The sequence below is a fragment of the Myxocyprinus asiaticus genome, chromosome 35 (assembly GCF_019703515.2).
Source record: "Myxocyprinus asiaticus isolate MX2 ecotype Aquarium Trade chromosome 35, UBuf_Myxa_2, whole genome shotgun sequence".
NCBI lineage: Eukaryota > Metazoa > Chordata > Actinopteri > Cypriniformes > Catostomidae > Myxocyprinus > Myxocyprinus asiaticus.
The window spans coordinates 8,292,501-8,309,924 of NC_059378.1; the positions used below are offsets into that span (position 1 = coordinate 8,292,501).

The window sequence follows — 17,424 nt, forward strand, 5'->3', positions numbered from 1 at the left end:
TGCTTTCCGTTGTTGTTGAAACTTGATTAACTGATATTTTCATATTAGAACCTTATTATTCAAGATACACATTTGAAGTAGGTGACAACTATGGTTTATTTAAACTGCAAAGGTGAAATTTATAAAAACTAATAGACCAAGTAGTCTTCCGCCAATGATGCTCCTCGATCAAGAGTGCTCGATCCTCACAGTGCATTTAGAATTAATACGTCCTTCATGATGTCTGCCTTTGATCGGTTTCCAGGTCAAGGGATAGAGGATGGAGAAATGAGGAAACAAGGATGCACAGTTTATGAAATGAGCAACACCCTATGTCTTCAGAAGTGATATAAGTGTGGGTGAGAAACAGATCAATATTACACCCTTCCTTGGCCTTGCTGAACTTACAGACCCATTTAGAACCATTTTAAAAACGGGTCAAAATGAAGTCCTTTTTCCCCCTCCTGCCCAGTAAGTGGCGATATGCACTAAGAATGTGATTGCCAAAAACAAATGAAGAATTTTAAAGTGGAGATTTATGGTTAAAAAAAAAAAAAAAAAGTACTTAAATATTTATCTGTTTCTCACCCACACCTATTATATCACTTCTAAAGATATGAATTTAACAACTGGAGGCATATGGATTACATTTATATGCTTTATAAGCTTCAAAGTTCTGGCAACCATTCGCTTGCATTTTTGGATGAACTATCCCTTTAAATAGCTAAACTCTGTAGTCTTCATTAAAACACAACAATTTTTTTTTTTATTTTATTTTTTTTTTTAATGCTGTAGGGTTTTATTTTTAAATAACCTACAATTGAGCAAAAGAAAGAAAAACACATCAGAGGTTATGGCATGAGCATGATAAGCTGGGACAGGTTACATGGCTGCCACTATCAACGTTTCTTTCCAGAATGGAGTGGTAAAACAGAAGAATAGAGATTCCATGGCAAAGTCCGTTAAAATAAATTCTCTACTTCATCTTGAAAATTACAAAATAAAATAGCTTCAAATCATAACACAGACTTGTTTTTGGCAAAGTCAATTTCCCTCACATACCCTCAAGAAAAAAAATAACATAAATGTCGCCATACCCTGAAACAATACATCCTAAAAATGATATCTTCAAGTAACAGATACTGTTTTTTTTCTTTATTTTTCTTAAGGAAACAGTCATTACACATTAAGTTAAACCCAGATGGAGCTTTGTAGACACAATCTGTAGGATACTGGAGACAGAGGGAAAATATTGGTTCACATTTACATTTGAAACAAGACCCTGATATATATATATATATATATATATATATATATATATATATATATATATATATATATATGCGGTAAAAAAAAAAAAAAAAAAAAAAAAAAAGAGATTCACATTCTGCATGTTTAAGGAAATACAGTCACGCTTGAAGCTGTAGTCCCCTGTAGCTCATCCAAGCATCCTACTTTCTGGTTTGTATATAGTTTACAGAGTTTTACTCCAGTTTAAAAGTGAACAATTCATATAACACTCACTCAAACACACAGCTTTTTATGGTCATATTTCCCATAAAATAATCACACCTGGTGTACACATTTCATATCCTAAAAAGGCGTGTAAGTGCACTTAAGCAAGTCTTTTGATTTTTTTTTTTTTAAATCTTCTATTAAAATATAGAATTCATTATTAATACAGAAGGGCTAAAAATACAGCAAAACTAAAATTAAAACGATCCACAAAGCAATTTGTAGTTGAATACAGTAGCTATAGGACCACATAGTTCATAGTTCAGATATCCTCGGGCCATCTGTCCGGGGTTGGGGGGGGGTTGGTAGGGTTAGGGGGGCTAGTGAGACAGTAAAAGTGTTTTAAAAAGGTCTGGCCACTGATTCTCCAGTTCCTGGCTTAAAACCATGTAACCTTGTGTAAAGGCCCTCCATATTTCATACTTAAAAACATTGATCCAACAAAACCTACAAGATTACTGGTCACGGCCTAAAATCAGTCACCCAAATCATGACATTTAAGCCCTCCTTTCGACACTTTTGTTTGCTTCACATATATTCCCTTGTCAGGTTCACCACCTGCTGGAAATCCCTTAACTAAAATTATCTATTAAAAATAAAAAAGGATGGGGTGGAGGGAGAAATAAAATTGCAAGAATGATTTAAAATTCAAAGTCTTTGTCAGCCATGTCAATAGCCCAGGCAAATTTCTCACGCTGAGTTTTGTTGTAGATCTTCTCTATTGGGATTTCAAACTTCTTGCACCTGGGGTAGAGGAAAAAAAGAAAGAAAAAAAAAAAAAAGATTAAGAACCAATACATCCAAATAACAGATTTACACACTTGGGTCACTGTTAATATTGTCAATCTTGAAATGAGTCATGAAAAAGTTTATTGACAGAGGTTGTTTTTTTGATTGTCACTGTCAAAGAAAAAAATATATAATTAATAATGATTATCAAAACTCAGTTATGGCTAGTAAGAATGCGCAATTTTTATTGTGAATACGGTGTTTCCGTAAAAACACACTACACAATGCAATATCCTAAACCGTCGAAAATACGGCAAAAATTAAAGCATGAAGGATTCACAAAACAGTAACATTAAGTAGTTAATATGTCAGTATACTCATATGCTATTATTTCAGGGGGATTTTTCTCTTGAAATACAACGTTTTTATATGTTGCATATTTTATTTGAATATTTATGCATTTTCAAAATGTTCAGATATTTGGTTAATGTTTGATATGTTACAGTTTGACAAGTAGAGATTTAAAAAAAAAAAAATTTTTTTTTCTTTTCCAAAGACTAAAATTATATGCCATTTTAGTCACATTTAATATGACATGATGAAATTTAAAAGACATTTATCAAAAGATGAAAACAACTGGGGTACATCCCGTTTATCAAACTAAAATGAACATGCACTGCAAAATAAATAAAATATATTTAAGGGCTTGGAAATGTAATGCGACTGACTGTTTTAACATGTTTAAAAAAAAAAAAAAAAAACTTTAACATTTTAACGTACATATTTAAAGAAATGATTACTAGCCAATTTCTTGCAAGTTCTTTGAGAAAGTATAATCAGAAATATATCTAATTTATATTTTAAGGTTCATTCAATGTACCATGATTAAATCTCAATTAATTAATTAGTTAATTTTGTAATAAATTCACAGCTCCAAATATAACAGCTTCACATAATATATATATATATGTATTTATTTATTTTATCTAATAGGCATGTTCTTACCAGGCTACTGAGATACGTGGGTCCAGGTAGTTGAGTTTGGAGGTACCCAGTGCAATTTGCTTATTCTCCTCCCGGTCTGTGGCCTGTACCTCCAACTTCATCAGCTGTTCCTCGGCCCTCTGCACAGCTTTCTTCTTGGTCTCCACAGCCCTAGATTGCCAAAACAATCAACATTAAAGCAGCATACAATCACATATGAACACAATGAGCACAAAAAATTCACAATCAAATTCACTTGGGCGCCCTTCAAGCAAAAAATTTGACACTCACTTCTTGGATTTCTCATCTCTGCGTACTTTGGCATCCGCCTTGGCACTTTTCAGCTCTCTTTTAGCATCAGCAAGCTGATCCTTTTTTGTGTCAATCTGGTTTTAATGAACGAGTGAATGAAGGAAAGACAAACATTTAGATTGTCCACCTGACCTTGCACTAACATCAAAAAAACCTCAACAGGGTAGAGACAACAATGAGAAGTTTACACACACTACCGGTCAAAAGTTTTGAAACACTTGGCTGAAATGTTTCTCATGATCTTAAAAATCTTTTGATCTGAAGGCGTATGCTTAAATGTTTGAAATTAGTTTTGTAGACAAAAATATAATTGTGCCACCATATTAATTTATTTAATTATAAAACTAAAATTTAATTAAACAATTGATGACTTGGACCAAATAATAAAGAAAAGCAGTCAATAAGTGCCCAACATAGATGGGAACTCCTTCAGTACTGTTTAAAAAGCATCCCAGGGTGATACCTCAAGAAGTTGGTTGAGAAAATGTCAAGAGTACATGTCTGCAAAATCTAGGCAAAAGGTGACTACTTTGAAGATGCTAAAATATAACACAGTTTTGATTTATTTGGGATTTTTAGTCACAATATAATTCCCAGTTCCATATATGTTATTCCATAGTTTTAATGACTTTACTATTATTCTAAAATGTGAAGAGTGTTTCAAAACTTCTGACCTGTAGTATATGTCTCATACCTTTGCTTGAAGATTTTGCATTGATTTCTCAAATGTCTTGGGTGGTGCCCTCTGGTGGTTACACAGGATGGCTACTGCTCGATTAGCCCGATTGTAAGACAGGATCTTCGCAGGAACATTGTCTTCAGCTAAAGAAAGCAAGCGAGATCATCATGACCCTTAAGTCACATGACGACATATGCAAATCATGAACTTGTCCATTTCCTTCATGCAATGTGCCCAATCCAGTTTTTCACATACAGTGACATGACTTACAGTTTGTGAGTTGACTCAGCTGCTGCTGTAGTGTGATGGAGGCGTTGTAAGTACGGAACACTTTAGCCGTAAGGCCGTCCATCAACTCCTGAAGATGCTTGTTCAAAATGGAGGTCTGTAGAGTAATTTTACAATTGAGAACATTTTGTTATTTTGTATATTCCACTGGCAATCTGCTTGGAATTCTGAACAAATAGCAGGCAAGTGGAAATAAATGTGACTTACATTGAGGCGGTCAAAGAGGTCATCCTCTGCCTCCTTGTCCTCCATGAAGAGCTGGAGATTCTTGAAAACCTGTATCAGATTTAAATGGGATTGTCACACAAAGGCAAAACCACTACAGGTTTCTGCCAATCAATAATATTCAGATGAGTTGTATTCATTTAGAGATTGCTCTTGAAACTGAATAAAAATTACGTAGTGCCCAAGGACACAATGCTTAACGCAAAGCAAAAGCATAACCAAATACAGACATAAGAGTAATAGAACACAAAACAGGGAAACTAAATATAAACAAAGTGAGCAAAAAAGACACCAGAGACAATGTAATAAACAAAGATTGGAAACACATACAGCAAAAAATTGGCATGAATTGAGGATTGCAGACTAAGAGGCAATCAAGGAACATCTCAGTAACAATGAGCAAATGAGTTTTAAATTGAGTTTTGAAAATATGGAGATATTAAACATCTTTTGGGAGAGTATTCCAAAGTCTAGAGGCTGGCTTTATAACTGATGCTCACGAAGGACAAATCAACTTAGATACAGTAAATAACTTGGCAACAGAGGACCTGACAGTGCAAGTAGGGGCCAAAAACAGATCAATACAGTTACATACTGTTATGGTGGATTTTATGGACGATTCTTGCAAAAAAAATGTGTTTTTTTAATTTTGACTCTAAAATAAAACCAAACAAATGACACTTTGCATATAGAAAATAAAGCTTATTTTAAGGGCCATTAAGATTTTACATCGTAACATCTTCACGAGAGTTACGCACATTTTACTCCCTAATTCTTATTACCGCAATGCGAAAAAAAGATGGATGTTACGATAGTCATTACCACAATGTGAAAGTGTCTATTAGAGCTGTCAAAATGAAGTGTTAATGCATGTGATTAATTAGAAAGTTTGACGCATAATTTTTTCTTAAATCGCGATTAACGCATTTATCGTTAATTCAGAATAAACCAGCATAAACACTGCTTGGAGGGGCGGAACCTTTGTGATGTTTCCACCTTATTACATGGGCGCAAAGACCACAAACACACACAGCAGTGATTCAGTGTCAGTGGCAAAGTGTTTGGGAAAGGAGCTCTTTACGCTATTTGTTGTGCAAAACAAGCCTAGATGAAACTTGTGACAGAAATCAAGTATTTTTCAGCCTAATTAATGTGCATTGTAATTACCACAGAAGCACGGCAAGTCTTCTACCAACTATCACTAAAACGTGGAATGAGACGTTTTTGTATGCAAGCGCTTTTAATGTGGAGTTTAAAGCGACACTTGACGCTGGTGCTGACGCCCTGACGGGAATCATGACGGGTTCAAGATTGCTGTAGCAAAGCGGACAGCCACAGTCTCCTTGGTGATTAGTAATGTGGAGGATGAGCGTTTAAGAAATTTAAAGCCCACTGCAGTGAATACGCAACCTATGTGGGGACTAGTTCTTTCAATTAGTCAAACTCGCACTTAGACTTTGGGAAACGTTTAATGTTACTTGAATGCTATTTTAGTGCATTTCTATCTGTATACTGTTGAAGGCTTTGTTTGGAAAATTATAAAGCATTATATTTTGTTACATATTGTTTTGGTTTCATACCCAAGAAGGAAATAAATGCATTTTGACAGGAAAATAAGTATAGATTAAATTTCAGCACTTTCAAAATCTGCGATTAATCGCAATTAACTACGAAACATTATGCGATTAAAAATGTAATCGACTTACAGCACTAGTATTTATACATCATAGCAATACCCCATGCCTTTCATTTGAGCCCATTTTAAATAGAAAAATGATTGTACAACACGATATTTTTTTTTTACTGTAATACAGTAAAAAAAAACTAATGGAAAAAAAAGAAAAAAACTGTTATGGTAATGAGAAACATCATTGAAAAGAACAGGAACTGTAAAATGTCCAAATGTGTTATGGGTATTGAGAACTGGTGGGTAAAATGAGCCTAAGTGTCCTGAAAAAGTCATAATGCAAAATAATAATATATAGGATGATTGAAGTATTAATATTAATTATTCATATATATTAATAAAATAACTTATATATATATATATATAATTAATAATAAATTATTGCAGTTAAATGCAGACAGGACCAGGGTTGGTAACCAAGAACCGGTTCCATTCTTTTTTTCTGATTAACAATTTTTATTGATTCACATAAATGTACCTCATAGAACAAAACATATATTCATAGAATCAAACTTAACCCCAACTATTACTCCACCCCCCCCAATCCCACCCTAACCCCAGGAACATAACAGTGGTCTTAAATGACATTGACACACATGCACACACATAAAAAAAATAAAAACAAAAAAACAACAACAACAACAACAAAAATAATCACATCCACAAATTACAAATACCTGCCCCATTTCTCCACGAACACTTTATACCTCCCCGTTCCTCTGAATATAACTTCCTCAAAGGCCGCCACCCTTCCCATCTCCAAGCACCACTCCTGAAAAGGGGGTGCTCCAGCCAACCTCCAGCTCCTCAAAATGATCTACCTGGCGATCATGACACTGGTTAAGACCCAGTTCTTTATGTGTCTACTTACAATGTCAATGACCGCCCCATCACCCAAGATACAGAATCTGGGGCAGAATAATACCTGAATACCTAACACCTCACATACCAGACTCTGCACCTTTAACCAAAACTTTTGAATTTCAACACACCCCCAAAAGACATGGGTTAAATCTCCATACTCTGATTGGCATCTCCAGCAGGTGGGTGTGCCTATACAATTTAGAGGGGGTCCAACGTAACCGATGTAAAATCTTGAATTGTAGAAGGTGCACCCTTGCATCTCTAGATGCAGTTTTTATGTTTTTTAAAATCCTAGCCCATTCTCCCTCCTCCAATTCCAGGTCTAAATCCCTCTCCCTTAATCTTTTGAGAATGGTTGAGACTCCATACCCCAGACTTAATAAGAAATTAATAAGTAAATACACTGATGCCTCATGGCCTTTTCCAAAAGCAGTATCTGCCACTCTAGGGGGGGTGTATGCTATTCCCAAAAATAGTACAGAGCAAGTGTCGTAACTGAAGATACCCAGATCCCTGTTTTTTAGGTATCCCAAAATACTGAACCAAATTTTCAAAGGATCTCATCACACCACTCTCAAAGATCACCGAGTGTATTAACCCCCCCTCGCAATCCACTCAGACCAACAAAAAGGGGACTTATTAATGCATAGTTTGGGGTTTAGCCATAGGCTCGAAGCAACATTTAGATAAATATCTGAAATAAACACTCTGGACACTTTTGTCCATACTGAGTGCAAATGTGAAATAACGGGGTGTGATTTAACTTCTCTGGTTAGTTTGATGGAAAGGCTTTGCAATGGCAAAATAGGGGTAAGAAGTTCTTGTTCAATGCAAAACCAGGGAGGGGCTCTTTCAGGTGGAAGCGTCCAATGAGCCAAATGTCTGAGACCGAATGCATAATAATAAAACAGAATCTTGGGTAGGCCTAGCCCACCTTTGTCCATCGGCCTATGTAACTTATTGAAATTTATCCTGGCAGGCTTACCATTCCAACTGAAGGACTTTGCTATGCAATCAAATTGACTGAAATAAGAGAGGGGGACATCTATAGGGAGAGATTGTAACAGGTAGTTGAATTTTGGAATACAATTAATTTTAATTACTTTAACCTTCCCAATCATCGATAAGTGTAATGAAGCCCACCTGTCCACATTATTCGAAAACCTTTTTATTAAGGGATCAAAATTAACTCTGACTAAATCAAACAAATTTGCTGGGAATAAAATTCCCAAATACTTAATGCCCTGTTTGGGCCACTGGAAGGCGCCCGGCTGGAAGGCCGTTACTGGACAGTACACTGTCAAAGCCAAAGCTTCAGATTTAGACCAATTGACTTTGTATCCTGAGAGCTTGGAAAAGGAATTAATAATTCTGTAGAGGCAAGGCATAGATCTAGTGGGGTCAGAGACGAATAATAAAATATCATCTGCGTAAAGCAGAAGCTTATGCGCCACACCTCCCGCAATCACCCCTGGAAAATCATCCTCCTTTCTTATCACGGCTGCTAATGGTTCCAGGGCAAGACAGAACAATAATGGGGAAAGAGGGCAACCCTGCCGGGTGCCCCTATCCAGAGTATAATAATCTGAAATTAGTCCATTTGTTAGTACCGCTGCTACAGGGTGTTTATAAAGTAACTTAATCCAACCAATAAAAGTATTCCCGAACCCATACATTTCCAAAATCTTAAAAAAATAATCCCATTCTACCATATCAAATGTCTTTTCGGCATCAAGTGAGATGGCAGCGACCGGAGTCTGATCATTCGCTACTGACCACATGATACTGATGAAACGCCTAATGTTATCAGAAGAGATACGGCCCCGAATAAACCCCACCTGATCTATATGTATAAGTGATGTCATAACTTTACTTAATCGGTTAGCCAGAATTTTTGACAAAATGTTTACCTCTAACTGGATCAGGGAAATTGGACGGTAACTTTTACACTCGCTTGGATCTTTGTCCTTTTTAAAAATCAGACGATCCGGGCTTGTGTCATGGTTGGCGGGAGCTTTCCATTCTTTAATGATTCCGTATAAATTCTAACAAAAGTGGAGCCAGTTCTGTAGCATAAGATTTGAAAAACTCAGCGGCAAAGCCGTCAGGGCCCAGAGCCTTGCCTGTAGGCAGGGTCTTAATTACCTCATCAAGCTCCTCCAAGGTTATCTCAGAATCAAGAGAATTTTTTTGCTCAGTCGTCAATTTAGGGAGTTCTAATGGTTCCACAAAGTTTCTAATATCTTCATCAGTAGATGAAGATGTGGAACTATAGAGATCAAGGTAGAATTCTTTAAAAGCATTATTAATATCAATGGCCGAGGTAAATATTTCACCACCAGCAGATTTCGCTGAGGAAATGGTAGAAAAAGACTCTCTCTGCTTTATATATCTAGCCAAAAGTTTTCCTGCTTTGTCCCCCAACTCAAAGTTTGACTGTCTTGCCCTGAATAACCAAAACTCCACTTTCCGCGACAAAATAGTATTATACCTATATTTCAATCGGGTCAATTCTCTAAGGCCATCAGACGACAAACGGCGCTTCAGCTCTGCCTCGGCACTTTTAATATTACCTTCCAACTCCACGAATTCTCATGCTTTGGATTTTTTTATGAATGAGGCATACTGTATGATCCGACCCCTAAGAACCGCCTTAAGTGCCTCCCAAGCCACGCCCACAGAAGATACTGAGGACCAGTTGGTCTCCATATAAACATTGATTTCAGTCTTTAACATTTGTTGGAAATCAGGATTTTGCAGAGGGATACATTAAAGCGCCAACTATATAATTTCTTTTTCTCTATATGTGGCAACACCTATAAACACTCCAGGGTGTGATCTGAGACTAAGATGTTTCCAATTGAGCAATCTACAACAGATGAAATGAGGGACTTGGATATAAAAAATTAAAAAAAATCTATTCTAGAATAAATCTTATGGACTGATAAAAAAAAAATGTATAGTCCCTACCAGATGGATTCAAAAGTCTCCAAATATCTCTAAGACCAAGATTTTTACACATCCTGTGAAGCGTCAATGTTGCTCTAGGGGGCTTACACACTTTTGCTTCACTGTGATCAAGGATTGAGTCCATCAAAAGATTAAAGTCTCCTCCCAATATTATATCATGAGGGGTGCCAGCGGTTTGCAACATCCCTTCAAGATCTAAAAAAAAGCCCTGATCATCAGCATTAGGGGCGTAAATATTAGCCAAAATAAACCTTTGCTCCTGAATTTCAGCTAAAACAATAATTACTCTCCCTAATTTATCTTTAATCTGTTTGAGACATTTGAATTGTAGATGTTTATTAATCAATATAATAACTCCCCTGCTCTTACTTGAGCCAGCACTAAAAAAACATGTCCACCCCATATCTTCCCAAATTTTTCAGCTTCCTGCGGGGAAAGATGCGTTTCTTGAAGAAACACTTTATCATATTTCTTACGTTTAAGAAGAGTAATAACCTTCCTTCTTTTTATAGGGTGCCCCACAACCCATTTACATTCCATGTGGAGAGAGAGAGAGAATCCACTCATATTAACAATTGACATTTTGATATAGTAGAAAAAATAAATTGTGTGTCAAAAATAAAATAGACCACATTCCCCATTAGTGAAACAATCAAACCCCGAACATTCCCCCGAACAAAACAAACAGAAAAAAGAAAAACCATGCGCATTAACCCCGCACACGACAGCGCCAACCGGTGACGATCCCTCTAAACTCAAAAGGTCCATGAACGCCCACGATCCCCCATGACAACTTTGCCATCGGAATGCAAAATTTTGCCTCACAAATTTACATAACAGAAAATATTTTGTAAAATAAACCCCAGCCAACAGGCAGAATGAACACAAAGAACATGTAGATTCATTCACAGAACTGTCTCAAAAGGTGTGATCCTCCACAAAACAAATTCCAGCCGATATAAAACCGTTCAGATTCCTCGGACAGACAAACGAATGATCAGTGAGCCAGCTGTTATGAGTTCAGCAGATGACGTAACATTCCAGTGTCCCTTAAAAACACTCAACAAAACAAACTCCAGCCAGCAGGAGGCATAAGCACGAAGAACGAAAGATTAATCCCCAGCTGTTCCAAAGGAGTGTTATTCAACAGAACATACTCTAGCTGCTAGGCAGAACCAACGCAAAAAGAAACAAATCCGGCATCCCGGTTCCTCGGATGATCAAGTCAATTCACTCGAAGGCCGCATAAAAGTATATACCATGACTTACTCAATCCGTCAACTTTATAAAAGACATCCTTTGTGTGAGCAGCATGTAGATATTTTGCAGTCATCCATAGTGACCACTTTCAAACTGGCCGGGAACTTCAATCTAAAAGTGATCTTCCGTCAATGCAAAAGTTTCTTTAAGGAAAAGTGTTATTCACAAAACAAACTCCAGCCGCTCGGCGGAGCCAACGCAGAAAGAAACCAAAATGACGCCCAGCTTCCTCAAAAGCCAGAGTAAGTACAGCGAGTCGACCCACTCACATGAGAAACATCTGATGGTTTACTCACACATTGATTCTATAATAGACATTGCCTGATTGGGACATGTAAATACTTTACGACCGTCCTTCGCATCTATTCTCAGCTTGGCCGGAAACATCAATGCAAAAGTGATCTTACGTTGATGCAAGAGTTTCTTGCATTCCCTGAACCGATCGCGTTTCTCTCGTCAAACTCGCAAAGTCCGGGAACAAGAAAATATTATGATTCTTCTAAGAAAGCTTTCCTTTGCTCCTCGCCTGGTGCAACACGAGATCTTTATCGGATGATCTCAGAAATCTGGCCAGGATTGATCGGGGCCTGTCTCCCTCATCAGATCTGCGAGCTCGCTCGATTTCCAGCTTGTGGCCTGTTATGTCGAGTAGACTCGGGAAAAGCTCATCCAGGAATTTCACCATATCTCTGCCCTCCTCATGCTCAGGAATTCCAACTATTCGAATGTTATTCCTGCGGCTTCTATTCCCAAGATCTTCAAGCTTTTCAAGAACCCGTTCCAAATCAACTTTGGTCGCGGACGGATTAGCGGATGATTCCCTCTCCGAAGACTCCAAATAATCAATTCGTTTCTCAGCATCTGCCACTCTTGTAACTAACTTATTACCACCGGCGTAATCGATCGACGTATTACAGCGAGATCCTCCAAGTCAGCATCACCGACATGTTGGACAACTGACGCTGGATCTCCTCTCCCGCCGCGCCATCTAAATCGAGTCCCCGGTCTGTAGGCCTGTCGGGGCTTTCATCCTGAACACGTAAGTGTCTTTTAATATCTCCAGAGCCCGAGGATTTTGACTTCTTTGACATGTTTTACCTCAAAGAGCAAATGTGTAACTGGGTGTATCGAATTTCACCAGATTATAACATGAGAATAATAAAAAATTAGCAAAGTGCGCAGAGCTCGTCGCTCACACGTCTGCTTCTTGCATGGCGTCACGTGAACTCCGAACCGGTTCCATTCCTAAAAAAAGTACCAGAATCGTATGATCTTCGTGACTTTCGGTTCCGTTGGGGCTGGAACACCATCCTCAAATACTCTGACAGTGTTTACAGCAGCGCTGCCCTCTACTGACTCTACAGCGCAAAAACACAGTTCTACCAGTGTATTTAATTCCCAATCAGGTCTCAGGTCTTGGGCCGGCTCTTTTTACAGCGTGAAACATATGCGCTTCCAGTACAGGTCGATTCCCGGAATAATTATTCAAAGGAGCCGGTTCTTTTGAATAAACAGCGCAAAACATACAGCGCTTCCAGTATACAAGTAATCTTATACTGATGTGCAATTTATGAATGTCCAACTTGAAGTTAAATAAGAACTGTTGAAGTCTCACAAGCCTGAAGTACAACATTAGGCTACAAAACAGTCTAAAACTTCTCTGGAACTGTTACTGTTTATTTAACGATGACCTGTGTCTCTATTAATTCAAGCAGTGCAGTTACTGACTGGTTGTTCATATGACAATGTATAATTAAAGATACACAAGTTTTGTTGTAATAAGTGGAATTTTATCAAATAAATGAATTAATGAAATATGCCATCACATTTCATTTTGGTTTAGATTTCTTTATTTAAAATAGAGTAAGGCTCTATTATTGGATTGTATTTATGTCTCTAAAAAGTCTGCAAACAGACCTTTTACAAGAACTGTATTAAATGTATTTCTGATTTGTTATATCGGATCTGTACAAATCTGAAATGATCTCACTATTTGGTAACAGACAGCAGAGGGTAGTAAATGCAAGAAGAATTATATTTCTAATTTCTAAATAATTCTTTAAAAAAAAAAGTCCTAAAAGAATTACTGGAATCGTTATTGGAACCGGAATCGTTAAGAGGAATCAGAACCAGAATCGTAAAATTCCTTACGATTCCCAACCCTAGACAGGACATTTTCTTGACAGGTTTTGTGAGAATCACCAATATACTGTATGTGGCCTGTGATGTGGAGTGATATGGGTTGACTTTGGATATGCTGTAATAGGACAAACAGAACTTACCCTCTTCTCTACAGGGACTTTGTTGTAGTATCGAATGGAGTCTTTACCAAGAAAGTCAAACTCCACCACAAACTCCTGGCCATCCATCTCCTGATGGAGACTTAGATGTTCCACTCTAAGTGAGCAGCAGCCCACTGTGTCAGCAGTCTCTCCTTCCTCCTTTTCATTACCTGCTCTCAGAGCCAGCTACACAAGGAAAATATGGACAAGATGCATAATATTGCAACTTCTGCTCTCACACAAAAACACATTACCAAACAAAACCTCACCGTAAATGTACACCAATTAAAGGAGTAAATGGATTTTAACCAGCCCACTTGCTTTAAGTGCATTTTCAATGAGCAATTCTGAAATATTTCTGCAACTTATTCATCACGTTTTGAAGGTCACGGTCTAAACAACAAACATGTTATAAATACTGATCAAACCAACACAAACCTTGTCAATGAAGTAAAGAGCTACAGCTCTCTGACGAATCCTCATCTCTTTTGATTTCCAGTCCTCTCTGTACTGCGCACGGATCCGATCCACACACTTCTTCAACCGACGGGCTGTCTCATACTTCTGCCAATCCTTCTCACCCTGCAAGACAAAGAATATCAATTAACCCAAAACTTAAACATAAACCATGTGATTAGTATTGTGTACAAAGTTAGATACAAAGATGGTTATTAAGCTTTGTTGCAATTCTGTTTCAGGTCAGGATTTGAACTCGGGTCCCATCGCACTCTAAATGAAAACTATACCACTGAGCCTGCATATCATAATTTTTTATTAGAATTTTTCTTTTTGGTCATGTCTTCTTACCTAGGGCATCAAGTAACCCCTCAAAACAAATTAGGATATACAGGTGCATCTCAATAAATTAGAATGTCGTGGAAAAGTTCATTTATTTCAGTAATTCAACTCAAATTGTGAAACTTGTGTATTAAATAAATTCAATGCACACAGACTGAAGTAGTTTAAGTCTTTGGTTCTTTTAATTGTGATGATTATGGCTCACATTTAACAAAAACCCACCAATTCACTATCTCAAAAAATTAGAATACATCATAAGACCAATAAAAAAAAACATTTTTAGTGAATTGTTGGCCTTCTGGAAAGTATGTTCATTTACTGTATATGTACTCAATACTTGGTAGGGGCTCCTTTTGCTTTAATTACTGCCTCAATTCGGCGTGGCATGGAGGTGATCAGTTTGTGGCACTGCTGAGGTGGTATGGAAGCCCAGGTTTCTTTGACAGTGGCCTCCAGCTCATCTGCATTTTTTGGTCTCTTGTTTCTCATTTTCCTCTTGACAATACCCCATAGATTCTCTATGGAGTTCAGGTCTGGTGACTTTGCTGGCCAGTCAAGCACACCAACACCATGGTCATTTAACCAACTTTTGGTGCTTTTGGCAGTGTGGGCAGGTGCCAAATCCTGCTGGAAAATGAAATCAGCATCTTTAAAAAGCTGGTCAGCAGAAGGAAGCATGAAGTGCTCCAAAATTTCTTGGTAAACGGGTGCAGTGACTTTGCTTTTCAAAAAACACAATGGACCAACACCAGCAGATGACATTGCACCCCAAATCATCACAGACTGTGGAAACTTAACACTGGACTTCAAGCAACTTGGGCTATGAGCTTCTCCACCATTCCTCCAGACTCTAGGACCTTGGTTTCCAAATGAAATACAAAACTTGCTCTCATCTGAAAAGAGGACTTTGGACCACTGGGCAACAGTCCAGTTCTTCTTCTCCTTAGCCCAGGTAAGACGCCTCTGACGTTGTCTGTGGTTCAGGAGTGGCTTAACAAGAGGAATAAGACAACTGTAGCCAAATTCCTTGACATGTCTGTGTGTGGTGGCTCTTGATGCCTTGACCCCAGCCTCAGTCCATTCCCTGTGAAGTTCACCCAAATTCTTGAATCGATTTTGCTTGACAATCGTAAGGCTGCGGTTCTCTCGGTTGGTTGTGCATCTTTTTCTTCCACACTTTTTCCTTCCACTCAACTTTCTGTTAACATGCTTGGATACAGCACTCTGTGAACAGCCAGCTTCTTTGGCAATGAATGTTTGTGGCTTACCCTCCTTGTGAAGGGTGTCAATGATTGTCTTCTGGACAACTGTCAGATCAGCAGTCTTCCCCATGATTGTGTAGCCTAGTGAACCAAACTGAGAGACCATTCTGAAGGCTCAGGAAACCTTTGCAGGTGTTTTGAGTTGATTAGCTGATTGGCATGTCACCATATTCTAATTTTTTGAGATAGTGAATTGGTGGGTTTTTGTTAAATGTGAGCCAAAGTCATCACAATTAAAAGAACCAAAGACTTAAACTACTTCAGTCTGTGTGCACTGAATTTATTTAATACACGAGCTTCACAATTTGAGTTGAATTACTGAAATAAATGAACTTTTCCACGACATTCTAATTTATTGAGATGCACCTGTACATGCTCATTTACCTTGATCCTTGAGCTGGGGTTCAGCATGATATATTTGATTGAGCCTTGGATATTCTCAGTCCAGGACACCAGCCACGTCACTTTGTTATCATGGCGCACCTCCTTCCACTTTGTCCCAGGAGGTGGTTTAGGATGTTTGGAGTCCCTACAATGAAAAGCACAGGATTAGAAAGGAGTTTCCTTTACCATCAATTGTGTTCTTGATTGAGTGTGATGAATGCTCCTTACTTGCTGCAGTTTATGATAATGTCCTCAGGTCTGATACGACGCTTCAGCATACCCATTTTTGGATGGTCACCTCTGCCACGGAACAAGCCTGGAGGCTCAATACGGAAGTTGGCAATACGCTCTTTGTGATTATCCATGACACAGAAGCCATACTCCTGAAGAAGGCGCTCATTTTCCTCTTTTATTTTCTTAAAGAGAGAAAGAAACATACCAACTCATTAATTATAACACTGGCCAATGTGTCACCACAACCAAAAAGGTCATTTTGGTGGCGAGTCTTACCTGTTTCTCTTCTTTAGTCATGGCCTTCCTGGCTTCAGATTGAGCTTTGAAATATTCACTCATTTCTGTAAAGTCACACTTATTCAGGTCTCTGATTATGGACTTCTCTTCAGATTTCATTTCCTAAAACGGTTAGGAAAAAAAGCTTTAATCAAGCAGGTTTAATAATATTTCATTAAAAGCAAAGGACAAAGACATCTAGTGAGCATTACCTTTCTCCAATCTTTAAAGAAGTTTTCCCGAAATATGTCCTTAGTGGTGTACTCATGGTCTATCATTTTCGCGAAAAAAGTCGCCACCTCTTCTGCATCAGGGCTGAGTTTCATGGGCTTTCCTGGTGAAACATACGACAAATGCATGTTCAGAGTAGCAACAAAAGAACTGAATGACACATTTACTAGACTAGAGGTAGACCGATAGATTGGTTTTACCAATTGTTGCTTTTTGGAACTATCGATTATCCACAAAAACCTATGTCGATAGTTTTTTATTCTTCATTTTTTTTACTCATAATTAAACCTCATTTGATGAAATTATAGGCTACAAAGAGCTTAATATGTTAAATACTTAAAGAGAGCACTGTAACAGAGACAAGTCTGTCATTTTTTAAATAAAAGTCCCCAGTGTATTTCATGCTTGTTTACAGTTAAGTCCCATGTTACGCACCAAATCTTAAATTTCTGGCTATTTTTGGAA

General features: G+C 37.8%; 1 protein-coding gene across 2 annotated transcripts in view; it reads right to left on the bottom strand.

The window, feature by feature from the left end:
* Positions 1 to 1,119: 1,119 nt before the first annotated feature.
* The window catches only part of LOC127426354 (DNA topoisomerase 1-like), a 29,852-nt gene continuing 13,547 nt past the window's right edge, over positions 1,120 to 17,424 (bottom strand). For both annotated transcript variants that reach the window (XM_051673110.1, XM_051673111.1), the window contains 12 exons: positions 16,941 to 17,062; positions 16,729 to 16,851; positions 16,447 to 16,634; positions 16,219 to 16,363; positions 14,213 to 14,356; positions 13,775 to 13,960; positions 4,694 to 4,762; positions 4,469 to 4,583; positions 4,214 to 4,341; positions 3,499 to 3,593; positions 3,229 to 3,378; positions 1,120 to 2,238 (listed from right to left, as the gene is read on the bottom strand). In XM_051673110.1, coding sequence (XP_051529070.1) covers positions 2,136 to 2,238; positions 3,229 to 3,378; positions 3,499 to 3,593; positions 4,214 to 4,341; positions 4,469 to 4,583; positions 4,694 to 4,762; positions 13,775 to 13,960; positions 14,213 to 14,356; positions 16,219 to 16,363; positions 16,447 to 16,634; positions 16,729 to 16,851; positions 16,941 to 17,062 — 1,568 coding nt within the window. In that variant the 3' untranslated portion in view covers positions 1,120 to 2,135. The remainder of the gene's footprint in view (positions 2,239 to 3,228; positions 3,379 to 3,498; positions 3,594 to 4,213; positions 4,342 to 4,468; positions 4,584 to 4,693; positions 4,763 to 13,774; positions 13,961 to 14,212; positions 14,357 to 16,218; positions 16,364 to 16,446; positions 16,635 to 16,728; positions 16,852 to 16,940; positions 17,063 to 17,424) is intronic.